At 44.0% G+C, this 22,224-nt stretch overlaps 1 protein-coding gene and 1 long non-coding RNA gene across 3 annotated transcripts; both read left to right on the top strand.

Annotated features, from left to right (window-relative positions):
* Window positions 1-502: 502 nt before the first annotated feature.
* Window positions 503-4,031, top strand: LOC134866958 (E3 SUMO-protein ligase ZBED1-like). Of its 2 annotated transcripts, XM_063887196.1 has the most exons (4): window positions 503-1,026; window positions 1,764-2,449; window positions 2,595-2,711; window positions 2,954-3,127. In XM_063887196.1, the coding sequence occupies exons 1-4, from the start codon at window positions 859-861 to the stop codon at window positions 2,961-2,963; spliced, it is 981 nt and encodes a 326-aa protein (XP_063743266.1). In that variant the 5' UTR covers window positions 503-858; the 3' UTR covers window positions 2,964-3,127. The 2 variants fall into 2 exon arrangements, with proteins under 2 accessions (XP_063743266.1, XP_063743265.1); XM_063887195.1 differs by having other exon boundaries at window positions 2,595-4,031.
* A 10,359-nt stretch (window positions 4,032-14,390) lies between these two features.
* On the top strand, window positions 14,391-18,648 carry LOC134866814 (uncharacterized). The gene is made up of 3 exons (XR_010166074.1): window positions 14,391-14,724; window positions 16,358-18,062; window positions 18,324-18,648. It is a non-coding gene; the product is annotated as an uncharacterized LOC134866814 (long non-coding RNA).
* Window positions 18,649-22,224: the final 3,576 nt, after the last annotated feature.

Here is a 22,224-nt window from a genome sequence, read left to right as displayed (position 1 = left end):
CAAATGTTCAGTTTGAACTAGACCCGCTTTGGTCATTATTCCACTACACAACATTTGTGTGCCGAAACCCGGAAATACAAGACTTTGAACTGTGTCATAGTTAAAAGCTAAGTAGCTAATGCTAACTGCTGAAATGACTGAGCGCAGAAGCGGGGATCAATACAAGCCTCGACAATGAAGCTGATAACTCGAATAGATGAGGAGGTGAGCAAAGATGAACCAGATTTGGAAAGACTCCGTGAAATGCTGGCTATACTGTTGAACAAGGAAGAAAGTTTAATGGACTTAGACAAAGGCATTGAGGATGAAATGCCCACGGACGAACTGGAGGCAGAGATTGCTCACACTCAGGATTATCAGTACCGCATTCTCACGTGGAAATCCCGCGCCACCAGACTCATTCAGAAAGCGCGGGACTCAGTGACTGTGCGGGTGAGCGATGTGAGCACAGCTTCAGTCAGACCACTGAATAAACAGAACGTTAAACAGTGTTAATTTCGTTGACGAAGACTATGACGAAAAATATTCGTCAACGAACCTTTTTCACGGACGGAAACTAAATAAAAACTAAATAAAAAGTCAGATATGATGACGAAGACTGTGACTAATATAACGGACACGTTAGTCAACGAATAAAAATAAGACGAACATATTAGGGAGGGACGAATGGAGAAGAGATCCCATCAGAATTACTTTTTTTGTGTGACAAGTTGGGAAGAAATCCAATCAAAAGTTAGTTGCCAACCGCCATAAAGAAGAAGAAGAAAAAGTCCAATCAGAGCGAGTCTCGTAGAAGCAGCCTTTTTGCAGCAGTCATTTCAAAGGGCGGCAAATGACTTAAAGAATTAGCCTAAAGAAATGTCAGAACTGGGAAGAAAAAGAAGAATTGATATCTGGTCACACTTTACTTATCATACTAATGAAAACAAGACCACCTGCCAGCCGTGTGGAGCCAAAATAACTGGAAAAAACACGACAAATTTGAAACGACATTTGCAGTCGGTGCATCCAGAGATACATGCGAAGGTAAGCATACACGTTATTTTATCACATAAACCACTGTGTTTGCGCTAAACTTGGAATAAAATAGAAGCTAAATTAAACCACCAGAATTCACGTGGATGTGTTGTTAGCTATTTTTTACAGTCTATGGTTGTTAGCCTAGAAGCTATCATGAGCTTCGGTTCGCTAGGCAAAACATAAAAAGTTTGTTTTGGGGCACTGATGGCAGTCAGGATTATCTCTAACTAGCCAGCTATAAGATAGTATTGTTCAGTCCATGTCTATAACATGCTTTAATTGCTACTTGGATAATTTCAGTGAATGTTTTTAAGGTAAGATGAACGATAAGATCATTAACCTTTACTGTGATGGAATAAAATAGAGGGGGGGGAAAAACAGAATTCATGTGGATGTCTTGTGAGCCTAGAAGCTAATATGCTTCGGTTCCTTCCGTTCGCTAGGCAAAACGTTAACATAAAAGGTTCGTTTTGAGGCACTGATGACAGTCAGGATTATCTCTAACTAGCCAGCTAATATTGTTCATTTCAAGTCTATAACATGCTTTAATTGCTACCTGGATAATTTCAGCGAATATTATTAAGGTAAAAGGTGAACTATAAGGTCATTAAGCGTTACTGTTCAGTGGGATGTTGGTTACTAACGGCATCGTTTACGAGCCCGCTAGTTTAACACAATCTCCGTGGAAACTAGACTTGATTACTTGATTCACAACTTGATTCTCCCTTTATTCTCCCTCACAGATACAGAAGACGTCTGATGACCATGGGCCAAGGGGAAATAAAGCTAGTGCTGCTAGTGCAAGTTCAACCCAGCAGCAGACTATCTCTACAGCTTTCCAAAGTTCTTCAAAGTACAAAATGGAATCAAAGGAGCAACAGACCAAGGAGCAGGCCATAGCCAGATGGATTGGACGCACAGGTTTACCACTCACAACAATTGAAGACGAGGACTTTGTGCAAATGATGGAGATAGTAGATAGGAGACTAGCAATTCCAAAGAAAACTAAAATTAGCAATTTGATTGAAACACAATATGAACATGAAAGACAAAAATTCAAACAGAGACTGGCTGCTGCCCGGAGAGTATCCATTGGCCTTGACTTGTGGACAAAAAAAGGACTGACCGCCTCATTCCTTGCTATTAGCGCATGCTACTTTTGTGTTGAACAAATCAAACCTGCACACATATTGTTGGCCCTTGAACAAGTAGCTCACCCACACACTGCACTGTCTATTAAGGCATGTGTGGACGAATGTATACAAGAGTGGGCCATACCGAAGGAGAAGATCCTGACGGTAATAACGGACAATGGAAGTAACATGGTGGCAGCCTTTAAAAACACCACAGCAGAAGAAACCAGCTCTGAGGCTGACTCCCCTGGGTCCGAAACCGCGATGGAAAGTGACTCTGAAATTGATGACCAGCGGTGAGCCATGTTTAGTTTATTATTTTACATTATAGTCAATTATCACATGAATGATGTCCCCCCTGCCACACACTACGTATATACAGACCCACACCAGACACTTTATTAGGTTTAGACTTATTTGGTTGTCTTTTCTTGTTATTAGGTACCATCATGTCGACATGGAAATGGCCCGGACGCCGTGCGTGGTGCATACCATACAACTTGTGGTCCACATGTTGCAGAAAGAAACAACTGTCAAAAGAGTCCTCGATAAAGCAAGGTCTGTGGTGAAGCTCTTTCGCAAGTCCTCAGTTGCAACACAGAGGCTACTAGACCAGTGTGGTGTCATTGTTGTAAATGACTGCCCCACACGCTGGTCAAGCACATTCAACATGGTCACACGACTCCTCACAGTCAAAGATACTGTCTGTCAAATCACAAATGACATGGGATGGGACAGTTTGCTTACTAGTGAGTGGCAAAAGCTTTCATCATTGCGTGACCTACTGCTTCCTTTTGCAGAACACACTAAAACCCTCCAGAGTGACACCACATCTATGTCCCTAGTGGTTCCTGCCCTCTTTGATCTGCTGAGCCACCTAGCTGACTTTGCAGAGAACAGCCGGTACAGAGACCTCGCCACTCTTGCAGAGAAAATGAGATCAAATCTGAACCTGCGTTTTGCTTGCCTCTTGGATCCAACCGATGAAAAGTTCTCACCACTTGCAGCAGCTGCCTGCTTTGTCAACCCAACTGTCTGTGAAATCCTTGTTAATGTTGATGTAGCTGATGGAAATATCCAGGAACTGCTGAAACAGGCAGAAGACTATGTGGTCAAATGCACTTTCCTCCCACACACAAGACAGGAGGACCACCAGTCTGACGATGATGCAGAAGAAGTCATTGAGGAACCAGAACCAGCGCCATCTTCAAAGCAGCCGGTGTTTAGGTTCCTCTCAAAATGCCGCACCACAAGACCTAAACAGAAAACCTCCACAACCAGCGTCAGGCAGCAGATCATTAAGTACAAGGAAGAACTTTCACATCCCATCACTGAGGACACAGGAACAGACTTCTGGCTGGAAAAGAGTGACAGTTTTTATCACAGTTTAAAACCTTTTGCTTTGGACTTGTTGGCTATGCCAGCTTCTCAAGCTTTTGCAGAGAGAGTATTCAGCATCACAGGTGACCTCACAAGAGGACGGCGCAACAGAGGAAGGGTCAGCTTGGAGCGAAGTGCTTTCCTTAAAATGAACAGAAACAAATAGAACTGTTGTATTCACTGCTATTTACAGCATTACAGCTGTAGCAGTATATGCACAACTTAGAGTTTCCGGTCTGGTATTTGTTTTGTTTTTTGTTTAATATGAGAGCAGAGAGATTTTTCTTGTTCCATGCAATAATGGCATTACAGCTGAGCATGTAATTCACTTGTCTTGAGTTGAGCTCCTTGATACTAGCTCATTGATACTACTTCGAATTATTAACAGAAGAATATTTTGTTTTGTGTGCAATGACATTTCAACCAATGCATATTTTCTTTTAGGCTACATATGTTTTGTTTTTCCTTTTCAAATCTAAGTGATTTTGCTCACAATGCACAGAGTAATGACTAAGAAGATGATGCTTAGTTACAGAGTTGTGTGCTTTTTAGTTTAATGTGATATTTACCTGTATTTTAAATGCTGAGACAGCACAGCAGGGTGTTTTTTTTTTTCCATTTACTTGAACATTAAGGAGTATTACAGCCAATACATCTTTTATTCTACTTTTGAGAATTCTTGTTGATTTTGTAAGGCATTGTAGCCTAACAGTAATTTAAGTTATCTTGAGGTACAGTACGTGAACGTTATCAGTAGTGCATTTTCTGTATCTACCTTGTGCAATGGCATTACAACCAATAGTTGTATTATTATTTTTGAGAATTGCACTTTATTTATTTGTTTATTTTTTTTGAGTTAGGTGATTTATTCTTTCAAGATGAAAGACAATATTATTGAAATAGATGTCATATGCAATACATATCATTCAAGGAGAATGCATATCTTTTTCAGGGAGCATGTATATTTTTCAGGGAGAGCAGGCCTTATGCTAACTTTATTTGAGATTATCTTTTGTGAAAAAGCCATGGTCAGTGTTTTTGACATTAAAAGTAAAATAAAATACATGTTTTGTTCTGTTAAATCTCTGTCTGTATTGCATATTCAAACCTTAATACCATTCCAATTCTGGTGAAACATTTATTCAACGAAGTCCACGGTAGATTTAGTCGACTTATCTGCTATTAGGTGGTCTGCTAAAACTAGACTAAGACTAAAAGACTTAAGACTAGACTAAGACTAAAACTGATGATATTTAGTCGACTAAAACTAGACTAAGACTAAAAGATTTCAGATGACTAAAATATGACTAAAACTAAACGGTCTGTTATTCAAAAGACTAAGACTAAGACTAAATCAGAATTTACTGTCAAAATTAACACTGACGTTAAACTGCCAAAGGCTGAAACCAGGTGAAAACAGCGCATTTTCTGAGCTCCTCCCACCCAGCTGTTCTTTCTTCAGCTCCCCGCGAGTGTGGGGCGAGGGGGGGGGCTTGCTGCTGTGTTCAATGACAGTTTTAAATGTCGGCTTCTTCCCACAGGTCCATACTCCTCGTTTGAACTGCAATTGTTTGTAGTGGAGTTTGCAAGTCCTGTGTTGTGTGCAGTTGTCTATCGCCCTCCGAAATATAATAAGGGCTTTATTCAAGAGTTCTCTGAGTTTCTGGCTGATACTCTCCCAAAATATGACAAGCTCCTGATCTGTGGGGATTTTAATGTTCACGTCTGTTGCCCATCTGACAAATTTGCCACTGACTTTAAAACCCTATTGGCAACTTTTAATTTAATTCAATCCGTGGATAAACCAACGCACCATCTTGGGCACACATTGGATCTTGTTATTTCATTTGGGCTCTCAGTTTCCCTCAAAGAGATTTCTGAGACTGCAATCTCAGATCACCTCCCTGTTGTTTTTGAACTGATGGCGCCCCAACCAGTCAGCAAACCTCTTGATCCATCCCGTCAGCGGCGGATCATCACTCCCTCCACGGCCGATGAATTTTCTGCTGCCTTCAAGGTCCTCAGTTCTTTGCCATGAACGGATTGGCTTCCCCTCTCTGTCCTGACCTTTTTCTCTCCTCCTTCCATTCCACCTGTGCTGGGATTCTGGACACTATTGCCCCTTTTAGGCGAAAATCTTCTAAACCAAGAACGGATCCCTGGTTGAACGACACCACCCGTGCCACTAGGCAACGTTGTAGGCAGGCGGAACGCAGATGGAAGGGGGACAAACTGCATGTGTCTCTGCAAATATTAAGGGACTGTCTCGCTGATTATCAGAGAGTTGTGCGTGAAGCAAAATCTCAGTACCTCTCTAATATTATTTCTTCCAGCAGTCACTGTCCCAAGGTGTTATTTGATACAATTAATGCTGTTGTTAATCCATGCACTTCTGCAGTGACTGATGTTTCAATAGCCACTTGTGAGAATTTTCTTCATCATTTTGTTGACAAAGTGGATTCTGTCAGAAAATATATCAGTAAGAGTGTCACCATGAATACTAACAATGATCTGCTCGTTGCCCCAGCTCATTCTGCTGTGTTTGAACAGTTTGAGTTGGTTTCCCTTTTTTCTCTTGGTGACATAATGAAATCCATGAAATCTACAAATTGCCCATTGGATACTGTCCCTGTCAAAGTGCTGAAAATGGTTTTTAATACTGTGGGGCCTAGTCTCCTGGTTTTTATCAACTCCTGCCTTAGATTAGGAACTGTTCCAGATGCTTTTAAACATGCTGTGGTCAGGCCCCTTCTTAAAAAGCCTAATCTTGACCCCTCTGTGTTATCAAATTTTAGACCTGTCTCCAATCTGCCCTTTCTTTCTAAGGTTTTAGAAAAAACTGTTTTTATACAATTACAGTCCTTTTTGGATGACAACTCCGTACTCGAGAAGTTCCAATCTGGGTTTAGGTCTCGCCACAGTACTGAGTCTGCACTGTTAAAGGTGCACAACGATATTGCTCTGTCTGTGGATGCCAAGTGCCCCGTTATCTTAGTGCTGCTTGATTTGACAGCAGCCTTCGACACGGTGGACCATGCAGTCCTCCTGTCACGTCTAAAAAATTATGTTGGCATCCACGGCACCGGGTTGAAGTGGTTTACATCTTATTTGTCCAGTAGGACTTTCTCTGTTATGGTTGGTGACCTGTCCTCTTCCAGTGCTCCTCTCTCTTGTGGAGTCCCACAAGGATCTATTCTTGGCCCTATCCTTTTTTCTTTGTACATGAACTCAAGATAAATACTCAGCATGACAACACCCGAGGACTCTACACTTCTTAGCCAAGCCACTAAGCAAATCACCGACCTAAAAAAGGAAATTCAAAAACTTACCGATAAGCTGCGAACCAAAGAATCCCTCCTGTCCGGCTTCATAAACGTTGCTGCCGGGCAATCCAAGAGGCTGGCTGCCTTCACATCCTCCCTCCAGGACACGGTCGCCTGGGATCCGTCCAAGTGCTCCACACCACAGTCATCATGGTCCGTAGTACAGATCCGTGGGCAGCCAACGCAAACAGTTGAGATGCGTAAATCACCCATCCTGGACCTCTTCAACCGCTTTACTCCACTGGATAAAGAGGATCCCCCGGCCCCGGTTACTAGCTCAAGGGACGTCGACTTCCCCGACCAGGCCATCCATCGGCCGGGGACGAACGCTGATCCGCGGGCCTCGGGCCCTCCACCGGCCCCGTCTCGCCGCCTGGCTGTCGCCCCATCCCCGGCCCCTCCACTCCATGCTCCACTCCAGGCTTCGGCCCCGGCTCCATTCCGGGCGCCGGCTCCGACTCCACTCCAGGCTCCGGCTCCGACTCCACCCCAGGCTCTGGCTCAACTCCAGCCTCCAGCTCCAGCCTCCAGTCGGGCGGATGGGCTGGCGGCAGGTGACCACCTGCCCTCAGCTCCCCCCAGTGCAGTGCAACCAATGCCTCTGTCCCTCACCACCCGGGCATACAGGCAGCCTGCAGCTGGAGATGTGAGCTCGTCTTCTGCCAGCGTCGGCGGAGGCTCGTCTGGAGCTGCTGCGGAGTGTAGACGGCAGGGAGCATCTTCCGCTCGCCGGCGGCTTCTGAAGGAGGCAGTCATCGGGAGGTCGGGAGTCCACCCTGGCCCATTGTCTGCTGAAGAGGACCCCTTATCCAGATCAGAACCATGTCCTCATAGGGGGCCTCAGTCCAGGGGCTCTGGGTCGGTTCATCCTCCGGCAAACAGCTCTCCTCCTCCTCCGCTTTTCCCCCCATCTACACTGATCATCGGCGACTCAATAATCAAGAAAGTGCGCTACTTTAACGCAATCACACACTCTCTCCCTGGGGCTACTATCACTGTTATTATAAAAAAGCTGCTGAACATTCTCCCCTCCCTTCCGATATCTATAAACAGAATCATTGTCCACGTGGGTACCAACGACATAGCTCAATTGCTTTCAGAGCAAGTCAAAGCCCTTTTCACCGAACTTATTAACTTTTTAAAGCGTTGCGGCAGGTCCGTGTTTATCTCCGGACCAACTCCCCCTTTCCGTCGTGGCGACATGAGGTTCAGCCGTGTCTTTGGGCTGTGTACTTGGCTACGATCTACATGTAGGGCCCATGGTGTAGAGTTTATCGATAATTTTGACCTCTTCTGGGAGCGTCCGTCTTTTTACCATCATGATGGAATCCACCCCAGCAGTGTAGGCACGTTCAAACTCGCCGAGAACATTAAGTCCGCCGTAAAACTTGCGGCCCTGGGTACACCACAGCGAGCTGGTGATTCTTCCGCACACGCCTGACTAGATCCCCTCGACCCGTGTTCACCTCAGCCCTCTACACCACTACAGGTGACCTCTCTGCAAGGGGATCATATTACCCCCAATACTGCCCCCAACAGGCCACCTCCCACACTGCATACTGCTTCCTCTTCCCCCGTGTCCTCTCACTCTAATATCTCCTACATACGCAGTAGCTCCCCCTACAGGCCCCAGCCGTCACTGTCCCCTTCTGCTGCTGCTTTCCCAATTCAACCCATCATCTCAGTCAGACCCCTCTGCCCCAACTGGGTCACCTCTGTCAACAAGAATAAACCCCCATCAAAACATTCAAAACGGTCCAAATCCAACCTCCGCCCACTCCCCCACTCCTCACATCCAATCTCACAGCAGCATTCCCTTAAACTGGCTCTACTAAACATCCGTTCACTCAACAACAAGGCACTCATTTTAAACGAATTCATCACCGATAATAACCTGGACTTTCTCTGCATTACCGAAACATGGCACAAACATCTGGACTATTTCACACTCAATCAAGCCACCCCCTCTGGATACACATACATTGATCTCCCCCGTCACACCGGAAGAGGTGGTGGTGTAGCCTCAATCCATAAAAACACATACAAAATCACCACCATACCCACCCCTCCCGTTCTATCTTGCGAAAATATTGCTTTCAAACTCTCTGGTCCCGCCCCCCTGGTCATTGCAGTCATTTATCGCCCCCCCAAGCACAACCCATCCTTTCTCTCTGACTTCTCTGACCTTGTCACACAGCTCACATCCACCTCACCCTCAGTTCTTCTCCTCGGAGACTTCAACTTCCATATTGACAATAAAAACTGCAAACATGCCTCTGAATTTCTGGAACTACTGGACTGCCTCAATTTCACTCAACATGTCAACTTCCCCACACACAATCATGGCCACACCCTGGACTTGGTTTGCTCTACCGGGCTCACATTTCAACAACTCTCCAGCATCAACCTCCACATCTCCGATCACCTGGCTATCACCATGGACATCCATCTCCCCACCCCCCTCCCCAAGATCAAACGCACAATATCCTTCAGAAACCTCAAATCCATCTCCCCCCAAGACTTCTCAGCCTCTCTTTCCACCATTCTGTCCACCTACCCTCCCCCGCTGTCCACTGACCCCGTTGACCTCGTTAACTACTACAACAAATCTCTCTCCTCCTGTCTTGATCAACTGGCTCCCATCAAATCCAAATCTGTCACATTCACACACTCTGCCCCCTGGTACAGCCCTGATCTCCGCCACATGAAAACCCGCAAGCGCCAACTCGAACGTCTCCATAAAAAAACCGGTTTAACAGTCCATCTCCAAGCCTACACAGATCACCTTCTACAGTACAAAGCCGCCCTCAACACTGCCCGCTCCGCATACTACTCAAACCTCATTCACACCGGCTCAAACAACCACAAGGCTCTCTTTTCCACTGTTAACAAACTTCTAAACCCCATCGACAACATCTCGAACTCCTTTACCGTAGATAAATGCAATTCTTTCCTCTCATTCTTCCAAACCAAAATTGATATGATCTACAGTTCACTAACCGCCTCCCCCACCCCTCTACCCTCCGCACTCCCATCCACCCCTCTTACCTCCATACCCCTTTCCAAATTCACACTTACCTCCCCGGCCGACCTATCCAGAATCATCTCAACCATGAAAACTTCTACCTGCACATTAGATCCCATCCCATCCTCTCTTGTTAAGTACTGTTTCCCCACCATCGCCCCACTTATTTGCAAAATCATCAACTCCTCCCTCAGCTTTCCCTCCGTTCCCCCTTCACTCAAACTAGCTGCTGTCACCCCCATCATCAAAAAACCCGGTCTAAACCCTGACATCATGAACAATTTCCGGCCCATTTCCAACCTCCCATTTCTGTCAAAAATACTGGAACGCGTCGTTGCCTCTCAAATCAAATCCCACCTCAACAATAATGACCTCTTTGAACAATTTCAATCTGGATTCCGCACCCAACACAGCACCGAAACCGCCCTCCTCAAAATCACAAATGACCTCCTTCTCTCCTCCGACTCCGGCCTACTCTCCATTCTCATCCTCCTTGATCTCTCCGCCGCCTTCGACACCATCAACCATTCTATCCTACTCTCCCGCCTGAAATCCCTTCTCAACATCACCGACACTGCCCTCACCTGGTTACACTCCTACCTCACTGACAGAAAACAGTTCATCTATGTCAACAACTGCTCCTCCACAACTGCTCCCCTGTCCCAAGGCGTCCCCCAGGGTTCTGTGCTTGGTCCTCTCCTCTTCATCGTCTACCTCCTTCCCCTTGGCCAAATCATCCGTCGCCCTGGTATCCATTTCCACTGCTACGCTGACGACATCCAACTATACATTTCAACAAAATCCATCACCCCTGTAACCCACTCCATCCTGTCAAACTGCCTTTCGGAAATTAAAACCTGGATGCAAGAAAACTTTTTACAACTAAACTACGACAAATCTGATATGATCCTCATTGGTCCAAATTCCCTCACCCAAACAGCTCAAGATTTCCACCTCACTGTCAACAACTCCACACTGTCCCCCTCCCCCCTCTGCCGCAACCTTGGTATCATCTTCGACAATAACCTCAGCTTCAACCATCACATCAAACAAGTCACCAAAACAGCCTTCTTTCACCTCAAAAACATCTCCCGCCTCCGCCCGTCACTATCTTTCACTGCCGCCGAAACCCTGATCCACGCCTTCATTACATCCCGCCTCGACTACTGCAACAGCATTTTCTATGGTACAACCTCCAAACTCCTCCATAAACTCCAATACATTCAAAACTCCGCCGCCCGTCTTCTCACTCACACCCGTTCACGCGATCATATCACCCCTGTCCTCCAGAACCTCCACTGGCTCCCCGTCCCTCAGCGTATTCAATTCAAACTCCTCCTTCTCACCCACAAAGCCCTCCACAACCAGGCCCCCTCCTACCTCACTGACCTGCTTCACCACTACACCCCTCCCCGTCACCTCCGCTCCTCTGATGCCAACCTCCTCACTGTCCCTAAAACCAAGCACAGAACCTGGGGAGACAGAGCCTTCTCCGTTGCTGCCCCTACCCTCTGGAATTCCCTCCCCAACCACATCCGTGACTGCAATGACCTCACACTTTTCAAATCACTACTCAAAACACACCTGTTCCACTCTGCCTATAATTCTTAACCACCACTTTTCCTAATTCTGTTTTTGTTCTGTCTGACTGTTGTATTGTGCTGTTCTATTTACAATGTATCTACTTTTCTGCGTTTTCTTGTGTTTCTGTGTTTTTAAATGTATTTTAATTACTTATTTTTCATCTGTAAAGTGTCTTTGAGGGATTGAAAAGCGCTTACAAATAAAATGTATTATTATTATTATTATTATTATTATTATTATTATTATTATTATGTTACCACTGGGGTCAATTATAGCCAGGCACAACCTTTCCTTTCACTGTTATGCAGACGACCTGCAAATCTATCTGCCAGTGAAGCCAAACAGTAACAGTGCACATTGTTCTTTATTTGATTGTATTGCTGATATTAAGCAGTGGTTGGCTCAACATTTTCTTAACTTAAATGATGAAAAAACTGAATGTATTGTGTTTGGAGATACTGCGTCAGCCGACTTTGGCACCCTGTCTCCAAAGCTCAGTTCAACTGTCAGAAATCTTGGTGTAACTTTTGACAGTCATCTCAAGTTCGACAAACAAATCAGTAATGTTGTCAGGACCAGTTTTTTCCAGCTGCGTCTTTTAGCTAAAGTTAAAATGTTTTTAAGCCGCCACGACCTCGAGAAAGCCATTCATGCTTTAATTAGTTCACGGCTAGATTATTGTAACGCACTTTATGTTGGCCTCTCTCAGTCCTCCCTCAGTCGCCTCCAACTCGTGCAAAATGCCGCGGCACGTCTTTTAACCAACACTCACAGACGTGTGCACATTACCCCTGTTCTTAACTCCCTTCATTGGCTTCCTGTCCTTTTTAGAATTGATTTTAAACTTATAATGTTTGTTTTTAAAGCTCTTCATGGCCTTGCCCCATTATATTTATCCGAACTTTTAACCATCCGAGATCCAGGTAGAGCGTTGAGGTCGACAAATCAACTTGTACTGGAAGCGCCCAGATCAAAATATAAACACTGGGGTGACCGAGCCTTTTCCGTCGCTGCTCCCAGGCTCTGGAACAAGCTCCCCACCGAGATGCGTCTCATCTCGGTCCAGGGCCTTTTTAAATCCAGGCTAAAAACCTACTTATTTAGGATGGCTTTTAATACCCAGTAGAACGATGGCGCTTTTATCTTGTTTTATTTTATTTGACTTTGCTGTATTTTATTGCTCTCACTGTTTTTATTGTTTTTAAATTGTTTTTATTTCTGTCTTTTTATTGTTACACTATGTAAAGCACTTTGGTACTCTGAAAGGATTGTTGTAAAGGGCTGTATAAATAAAGTACATTTACATTTACATTTACATTTACAAAGTTAGTAATAGAAAAGTACGGCGGAGAAATAAGCCAGAGGCAAGAATTCTGGTCTCAATATGAAACAGCTATCCACGACAACGATGCACTGTGTAAGAGGGAGAAATTCCCTTACCATTGATCCTATCTGACTGGAGCAGCAGCAAGAGCTGTGGCGGGACTAGCCATGAGTGATGATAATTATGATGCCGCAGTAGATATGCTTCAGAGCCGCTTTGGAAGAAAAGATATTGTAGTAAGTGTACACATGTCCAAACAACTAAGCTTGACTCGTGTGAAAAAAATCATCAGATGTTGCAGCTCTCACACACCTGTATGATAAATGTGAAATACAAATCCGGAATCTAGAATCCTTAGGGGTATACAGTGATACATATGGCTGCCTGCTATGCCCACTTCTACTACAGCTCATACCAGAAGACATAGCATTAAGCTACACACGCATTTCAGGCTCCAGTGGCGAATGGAATGTACCTGAACTCATCCGGTTCCTTCAGAATGCAGTCCAGAGCAGAGAAAGAGAGCTAACCAGACCAGCTAACACTCAAAAGGACATTCTGCCAAATAACAGAGCAGCTGATGAGCCACACCCCCTTTATGAAAACAACCCTAAAAAATGGAATGTGCCCTCAGCAACTGCATCGCACACAGCAAGTAATGTCTACCAGACATGTGTATATTGTGCCAGTGCTAACCATAAACCGGAACATTGTCCAGACAATTCTGTGGCTGCTCACAAAGAGAAAAGGCAGAAACTGGGAAGATGCTATGTGTGCTTTGGCCCAAAACACATTGCAAAATTCTGCAGTCAAGGGTGTTTCATGTGCCTTGTGTGGTCACAGACATCACCTGTCAGTATGTGATCAAAGAGAAGCTAAACCAGATGCTGACAGTGGAAGTACAGATGCTCTGGTATCCGCTGTGTCAAGTGCAGTTAAACCAGAAGCTAATGCCCAGAACACAGTCCTGCTACAGACAGTTAAGGCGTGGACAGAGGGCCCGGCAGGAGAAAAATCATACGCTTCCTGTTGGACGGAGGCCGCCAGAGATGCTTTGTTCATGACAGTGTATTTAAAGCACTTAGACTACCAGTGTTAAGGCAGGAGACGCTGCATCTCCATACCTTTGAAGCCACCTCTCCAGTAACAGCACAGCACAACATTGTGAAAGTGTCACTGGAACATGTGTGGAATTCACAGCAAAGAATAGAGATCGAAGCAGTGGAAACCCCTCAAGTGTGCAGTGCTGTGATAAAGGTGTCTGGTGAACTGATCCAAAACAAATTAAAGAGAAAGGTTCTGCAGCTTGCTGATTTTCCACTGGAGGGCGCTGATGATCCACAACTGTCAGTGTTAATAGGAGCAGACTATTACTGGCGAGTAGTGACAGGCAAGGTCCAGAGGATAACAGAATTGCTGGTAGCTGTAGAAAACAGCTTCGGATGGGCTTTGTAAGGGCCAGTAACAACATCCAGTGTCACCGAAGCCACTTGTATGCACATCAGTCTAGATCAGCCTTTCTCAAAGTGGGTGCCGCGGCACACTGGGGTGCCCCCTGACCAGAGCTGGGCAGTATTTTAACTACATGTATTTGAAATACGTATTTAAAATACTTTTCAGTATTTTGCATTTTGTATTTTTACAAGATTGGAAAAAATGAAATGTAGTTTGTATTTAAATACTTTGAGGTGCTGTATTTGGGTATTTTAAATACAAAAATACTTTGCAAAAAACCTTTTTTTTAAATCAGTAAAACTAAGCGAATCACCAGAGATCTTTGGGTCAAGACGTAAATCACGTGACACGCCCAATCGAGACTTGAATGCGACCATTTTTTCTCCGCGACGTCAGCAGTCATCACTACTACAGCAGTGAAGAGGACCTGCACCTACACGGCTCTGTTGCTGGCTTTTCGAGGCATGAAACAACACTAAGGTGAAATGTTTTGTATAAAAAAAATGCTACAGTCTTCCCACACACATTGTCAACAGAATTACACCATAAGCACTAGACTATTTTCGAGTGTTAGCTTTCTCTTGAATGATGAGTGTTTGATAGGCAGGGGTTGATAAATGACGGTCAGTCAAATTGCTTAGGTCAGCGAAATTGAGCAAGTTTCTTAGAGTGTAGCCTAGGTAGCTTATCAAATATAGACCAGAGAGGTCAAACATGAATGCTTGACTCGCAAAAGGTAAACTAGTACTAAACGTAAGATATGGTGATTAAATTAGTCACTCTCACTGAGGACAGTTAGGAGATCCAATTTTAAATTGGATGAAACGGTAGAGGAACACGGCCATATTATTTGATGTTAAACGAGAAAGGACCCGTTTCTATGACCCCCAATAAAACAAATAACGCCAGTTTTGTGTTTAAACCCGTAATAGCCCCTGTATCGGCCTAGTGATGTTGTAGGAGCCCTCGCAGGCATGTTCCCTCCCACGGCAAGACCTCGAGCTGGCGAATTCCTTTTCCACTCGGTACCAAATTCTATTACCAAACGAAAGAATGAGATAGGCTAAACTGGGCTCATAACAATGTTTTGAGCCCAGAACGATCCATAACTATAACCTGTCAATAAAGTACTTATTTATTTATTGTGAAAAAACGTGAGAAAATTGTGTTGTTTAGGGGCTTGGGCCACTTGACAAATGTCCATCATAGAGCAGTAGGCTAGGTCTAAGCATTTCTGAATAATATTAAGTCTTCTATGTTGATTCATACTAACTAATTATATGGAGATTCAGTTCCTGTTAGAGCTCCAACCAAAGCTAGGGAGGATCCTTGAAAACCCACTTTTATATAATCTTAAACTACACATTTAGCTTCTAAAATCATATTCACACTTGGCTTTTTTTTTTTTTAATAGTCCATTAGACACCAATACAGTAGGCTGTATTAAGCATTTCTAGGGCATATTATTTATTTTATATTTGTATTTATTGAAAACTAATTCAGTATCTGTAGATCACTAGATTTGGAGTCACTGCCTGTTATGGCGCATAGTAGTTAGTTTTGTGCATGGAGCTTAGCTCAGCTGTTAGCAGAGATGTCAAAAGTAAAAGTTAAAAAAAAAAGAAAGAAAAGAAACACAGTTTCCTTCCAACACAGGTAACTTATCTGAGTAACCAGTAGACCTGTGTACTTGTCTTACGATCAGCTGACTACACTGGTTGGATCAAGTTTGTGGTGGGTCCTTGTTAGATTGTTAGAAGTGTTTTTCAGTAACAACGCAGTCTATCTATCCCATTAGGTACAATGGAGTAAATGGTCTAACAGCTATGTAATAGGCTACCACGTGCTAGTGTTGTACTTACACCAGAAAATGTACTTTTACTTTTACTTTTGACACCTCTGGCTTTTAGTTTTTCCACTTCCAAACGCTTTATCATTAGTATCCTAGGTAATATTTCACTTGGCAGGTTAGAAGAGCCCTTTCATGCAAGTGCATATAGTAGTCAGTTTCGGATTTAATTGTTTTTCCTTTTTTTATGATGTGATTTAAGTGTGTGTCTGTTGAAGAGTAACTGACTAACAACTTTTTTTTTGACAATTTCGTTTGAAATAGAGGATGTCCCACTGAACTGAGATGAGTGACAATCATGATGATGAAGAGGCGTCAGGTGAGCCTCAAGCCACCACATCTTCAGAAGGTACCACTGGGCCTAGGTGTGCCATATTGGATGGGAAATTCTTCAAAGTAGTATCTCAAAATCCAAGTGGAAAGATAGAAGCTGAGTGTCAGCTGTGCACAACCAAGAAAGCCATTATTTGTGGCTCTTATCAAGCAACAACAAATTTCAAGACACATTTGAAAAGAAAACACCCAGAGAATCTACAGGAATTTGAAAATTACAAAAAGGAAAGTGCAAGTGGCCAGCAGAAGAAAGCCAAAACATCATTAAGGCAGACTCGTTTGTTTGACCATGCTAGCCCAACAATATCACAAAGTAAAGTCGACTCCCTTGTGAAATCCTTTGTTGTCAAAGGAATGCACTCATTAGCCACCGTTGAACAAACAGAATTCATCGAGCTTGTGCAGGGACTTCACCCAGGTGCCAATGTAATGTCCAGACGGACACTCGGACGACGGATTGATGAAGAATTTGCAACAAAAAAAGCATTCCTAAAAGAGACGCTTAAAAATGTTCGCCGTGTTTGTACAACAGTGGATATTTGGTCAACAAAGAAAACCAGTTATTTGGGAGCAACAGTACATTGGATCAATGGAGACACGCTGGAAAGGCAGTCAGCCGCTCTTGCCGTTAGGCATTTTCCCAGCCCCCATACTTATAACCGAATAGCAGAACTGTTGGATGAGATTCACACAGAATATGGGCTGTCTTCAGACACCATTGTGTCTACAGTTACTGATAATGCATCCAACTTTGCAAAGGCCTTTAAAGAGTTCAGTGTCACTGGAAAAACAAATGACCCAGATGAAGTTGAAGAGCTGGACGATGAGCTGTCCTTCCTGGTCATAGATCCTGAGAGAGAAGAAGCATCTGAGTGTTCCATCATTTTACCACCACACCTCCGGTGTGCGACACATACTCTGAGTTTAATCTCAACTACTGATGTCAAGAAATCGATCACTAGCAATGCAACTCTCAGCAGGCTGAATCATTCAACGATGGCGAAGTGCTCAGCATTATGGACAGCATCTGGCAGACCAAAGAGTGCTGAAACGCTAGGCAAAGTAATCGAGCAGCAACTCAAGACACCCTGCATTACAAGGTGGAATTCTCTGCATGACTCCTTGAGTCAGTTGTCATTCTTGCGTGACAAGCTCCCTGATGCCATGACTGCCCTGCAACTTCCACCATTCAGGGAAGTCGAACTGGACTACATTGAGGAATTTTGCAGAGTGTTACGACCGATTGCCATCTCAATAGATCGGCTTCAAGGGCAATCTGCATGCTATTATGGTGAGCTGTTGCCAACACTTTTCACCATTCAAGCCAAGCTGGAGGATCTGCAAGCATCAAACTTGAGGTACTGCTCACACGTTCTTCAAGCAACCATAGCAGGGTTCAAAAAACGCTTCCACAATTTTCTGATGCTGGAGCATGACGTGAATGAGGCCATCCTGGCAACCACAACACACCCATACTTTAAGATGAGGTGGTTACCCCAGAGGTTGGCTTCTGAGAAGAGGCGAATACAGCAACTGATGCTGCACTCAGCAGACGAACTCGGACTTCTCTCAGAGAGTGACGGGACCACACCGAGCACAGAGGAGAATGACGAATTCTTTGTGTTCACTGATCAAGGTGAGAAGAATTTCTTTACACTTTAAAATACTTAATTATGTAATTAACAATAGCATGTTTTACCTTTTGGTGACAATTTCAGTATTTATACTTTGAAGAATGCATTATTTGGTCCTCGGGGGGGAGTTTGTGCTAGGTATTGCTATGACCCTGTCTGATTGTTGTCTATCTGTCTGTTTGTCCATGCATAGTGTCTGGCAGAGGCCAGCTTGCCATCTCTGATTGCTCTTGTTTTTTTTCTGTTGTCTTCAATCTCTACAGGAACAGTCAACCAGCTGGAGGCCGAGGCCTTGCCCAGCCACAGCAAGGCGGAACTGGAGACCCTTCATTTTTTGGAGGATCCCAGAAAAGACCTGGCTTCACTAAATGCATACCCTTTGATGAAACAGCTTTTTGTGAGATTTAACACAACCCTACCATCCTCAGCCCCGGTTGAGCGCCTGTTTTCTTTTGCTGGCTTAGTGAACCGGCCTCACAGAAGGTCATTAACACCAGATATGCTGGAGAAGTTGGTTGTCCTGAAGAACAACTGATCTGTTTTTCTGTTTAATATGGATAAAATAAAATGGATTTGAATGTAGCGTTAGCTGTCTCCTTTTTTATTTATTGTACATTCCTCAGTTTACAGACAGTATTCAATACAGGCATTATCTCGCGTGTATTTTTGTATTTTCAAAATACAAAATACTTGTATTGTATTTAAATACATTTTCCAGACCAGTATTTTTGTATTTTATTTTGATACATTTTTTGATCAAGTATTTGTATTTTGTATCAAAATACTTTATGATGTATTTGTGCCCAGCTCTGCCCCTGACTGTGTCAGGGGTGCCGCCAAAAAAATTACGTATTCTGACATAATAAAAAAAAAATAATCCCCCCCAAAAAAAATTTGGAAATTTGAACACATAAATACATTATTTTACCTACTAATGGATTACTAACATTGTAAATTCATGTTGATAATATATATCATTTTTATTTAAAAAAAATTTAAATTTAAAAATCTGACTCGCGGACCCGCCCACCGGGGTCAGATGGCAGCGCATTGTTTGATTTAACTGCGAAAATACATTTAATTTCAAAAAGAGCAAGGAACAAGCAACAACAGCATGGATCGTTTTTTAAAAAGAAAAGCCCCACAAGAACTGGACATGATTGACTGTAACATGGAGCCTCAGCCTGCATGCGAGCCTTCGTCCACCAGCCCTGAGTCTGCATCATGGCTTGTTTGTGTAAGTGTGAGAGCGTGCCTGCGCTCTGCGTGCACGTCGACCTCTCTCTCTCTTCCTCTCTCATTGTGGATTATTGTGTGTGTGTGTGTGTGTGTGTGTGTGTGTGTGTGTGTGTGTGTGTGTGTGTGTGTGTGTGTGTGTGTGTGTGTGTGGGTGCGCGGATGGCACGGATGGAAACACGGATGGAAACAAGGACTATGATGACATTTTTTAAACCTGCATCTTTTTCTTACCTTATTCATTGTATCTCATTTTATTTATTTGTTGTCATGTCTACCCCCTTTATTTTATTTTAACTGCATCCTGCACTTCATTTGAGTTCTCCTGGTCTCAATTTGTTGTTGAGTGCTTGCTTACTACTTGTGGTTTTATGACATTTGTGACTGGTTTATTGTTTTGTGAAGCACTTCTGTGTTTGTAAAGGTGCTGCTAGATAAAGTTCCTATAAAGTTGTTATTATCATTATTGTTATTCACAGTTCGTGTTGCACTTTACTGTCCCGTCTAAATAAACAGGACATTTGCATTTATGTTTAGGCTATGCAGTTATGTAGTGTCGTTTTTAATCATATTTTACATTGGGGTGCCTTGGGATTTTATGCACTTTTGAAAGGTGCCCTGACTGAAAAAAGTTTGAGAAAGGCTGGTCTAGATGAGGACACTCGGATCTCCAAACAGCTACATGCTTTCTGGGAGGTGGAGTCACTGTGCATTGTTCATGAAAACACCCAGAGCCCAGAGGAAAACAGAGTGACTGAAATACAAGGATTCACAAATCCAGAGATTTGGTTTCACTGCAACGGCAAACTCAATCCTTCTGATTTACCCACCAGAGGCCAGAGCGTCGAGACCCACTTCACTGTTATCCACAGATGGAGAAGAAGTCATCGATGAGAGCTGTGTAGCAGATGAGGCGAACGCCGAGCTTAGGTCTAAGTTTCAGCTTGTAGTACAGCTTATGAGCACTGAAGAAGCTGAGCCATTACTAGACCTAGAGAAGTACAGCAGGTTAAAAACTGTATTGAGAATATCTGCATAGGTGAAAAGATTAATAGCTAATGCTCGATCTAGCCAAAATATTCAGGGAGAGCTAACTGCAGAACAGCTCTCAGCAGCAGAAGTGTAATGGGTAAAGGTAACCAGGGAGCATAGTTTCAGCCAGGAAATGTGTCAGCTGAAAATCAAAGACTCCATTCCTGGATGAAAATAGCCTTAAAGTCTCATTATACTATTATACTACTGTAGCTATCCGTCAATCCGACTCCGTGGTCACGCAGAGGCTCATGAACCTTTCGAAGTACGCAATGCAATTCACCACCCGATCAGTAGGCATCGCTACGCAAGATGACCTACTCTCACGACGTCTACAGTTAAAGTGCTTGATTGTTTACCTTCCGGCTCCGTTCCACAGTGAACAATGGCCAGGTATCTCTATTATAGCGCTGCCGATGTGTAAAAAGCCTACAGTTACAATGACAGAAGAAACAGGCAATTGTATTTATCATGTCTAAAATGCAGGCACATTTATAGTCAATTATGTAGTATGTTGTTAGCAAAATGAATGAGTTGTCCCTCTCTGATCACAGCCTACTGCTAGCGTGGAAGCTCGCCTTCACAATGTTAACAACCAGTTACCTTATCGTCTACCGACCAATCACAATCCTTTGCGGTCTCCGCGAGTCTCCTTCTCCTCGACGTGTAGTTAGGAATTTTGGCCGGCGCACACAAGGCTACGGAGAGTGTCTCCGGGAGGGTTTCCGACGACGGAGAGGGCTCTCAGTGGCTCTCCATAGCCTTTGACGGACAACCATAAATTAGCCTTTATGAGTGCAGGAGGCAGGCTACAGCACTCTGATTTCAGTTTTAGGGAGCAACACCCATGGGTGCTACCTACAAATCACAGATACACTGAGCTAGTAGTTCAGTGCTGTCATGAGAGAGTAATGCATTCAGGGGTCAGAGATACTCTAGTTGAGGTCCAACTGAGTCTCCACCCTTAAAGTAACTAGGGTAAATTTTGCAGGGCCATTGTATGTCAGGTCTAGCGGTCAGGACAAGAAGGCATATACTGTATTGCACTTTTCACCTGTGCTGTCACCAGGGCAGTGCATTTAGAGTTAGTGTCAGATCAGACCACAGAAAATATCCTCTTTAAAGAGATTTATAACAAGATCAGGACTGTGTAAAGTTATTTACTCAGACAATGCTAAAACATCCAAACGAGCAGACCAAGATCTAAAAGAACTATGGAAGTCATTCAAGGGCTCAGAGCTCACAGAGGTTTTCAGTGACAAGGGGATTACTTGGAAGTTTATTGCCGAGCGAGCTGCTTGGTGGGGCGGCTTCTGGGAGACACTTGTGAGATCTGTTAAAACATGTTTAAAAGGGTCATGGGGAAGGCGTCACTGAAATTTGAAGAACTAACAACCATGCTGGCAGAGGTAGAGGCTGTGTTGAACTCCAGGCCTCTCTCCTATGTACACAATGATGCATCAGAGCCTCAGCCACTTAGCCCCTCTCACTTCCTGGTGGGGAAAAGACTAACCTCTACCACCAAAAAATGTGCTTCCACCATCTCAGGCAAACAATGCGAGCAGAGAGGACATGAGCCAGAGATGGCGGTACCGGCAGAGACTCTTAACTAGCTTTTGGAACAGCTGGAAAAAGGACTATTTGATGGACTTGAAATCAGCTCACAGGTGTGAAACACCTACTAGGGTTGTCCCGATCCGATATTTGGATCGGATCGGCCGCCGATATTTGCAAAAAAATGCGTATCGGCCGGCATGGAAAAATGCCGATCCACAGACTCCCGATCCAGTTTTCCAGCGCACCGATTTAAATAATCCATTCCACTTTTTTCTGTGTTGTTCCCTAATATCCGCTCCGCATTTTCCAGCACACCAACACACGAGCGCATCTCCTAAC

The sequence above is a fragment of the Eleginops maclovinus genome, chromosome 7, assembly GCF_036324505.1.
Source record: "Eleginops maclovinus isolate JMC-PN-2008 ecotype Puerto Natales chromosome 7, JC_Emac_rtc_rv5, whole genome shotgun sequence".
NCBI classification, from domain to species: domain Eukaryota; kingdom Metazoa; phylum Chordata; class Actinopteri; order Perciformes; family Eleginopidae; genus Eleginops; species Eleginops maclovinus.
The sequence above is the reverse complement of the archived record's forward strand: the minus strand, read 5'-3'. Positions and strand labels throughout refer to the sequence as shown.

Bases quoted from the DNA above. Each gene is read 5' to 3' on its own strand.
- LOC134866958 (XM_063887195.1), top strand. From the start codon at position 859: ATGTCAGAACTGGGAAGAAAAAGAAGAATTGATATCTGGTCACACTTT. The intron at 1,027-1,763 runs GTAAGCATACAC...TCTCCCTCACAG, and splicing joins ATCCAGAGATACATGCGAAG to ATACAGAAGACGTCTGATGA. The intron at 2,450-2,594 runs GTGAGCCATGTT...TCTTGTTATTAG, and splicing joins TCTGAAATTGATGACCAGCG to GTACCATCATGTCGACATGG.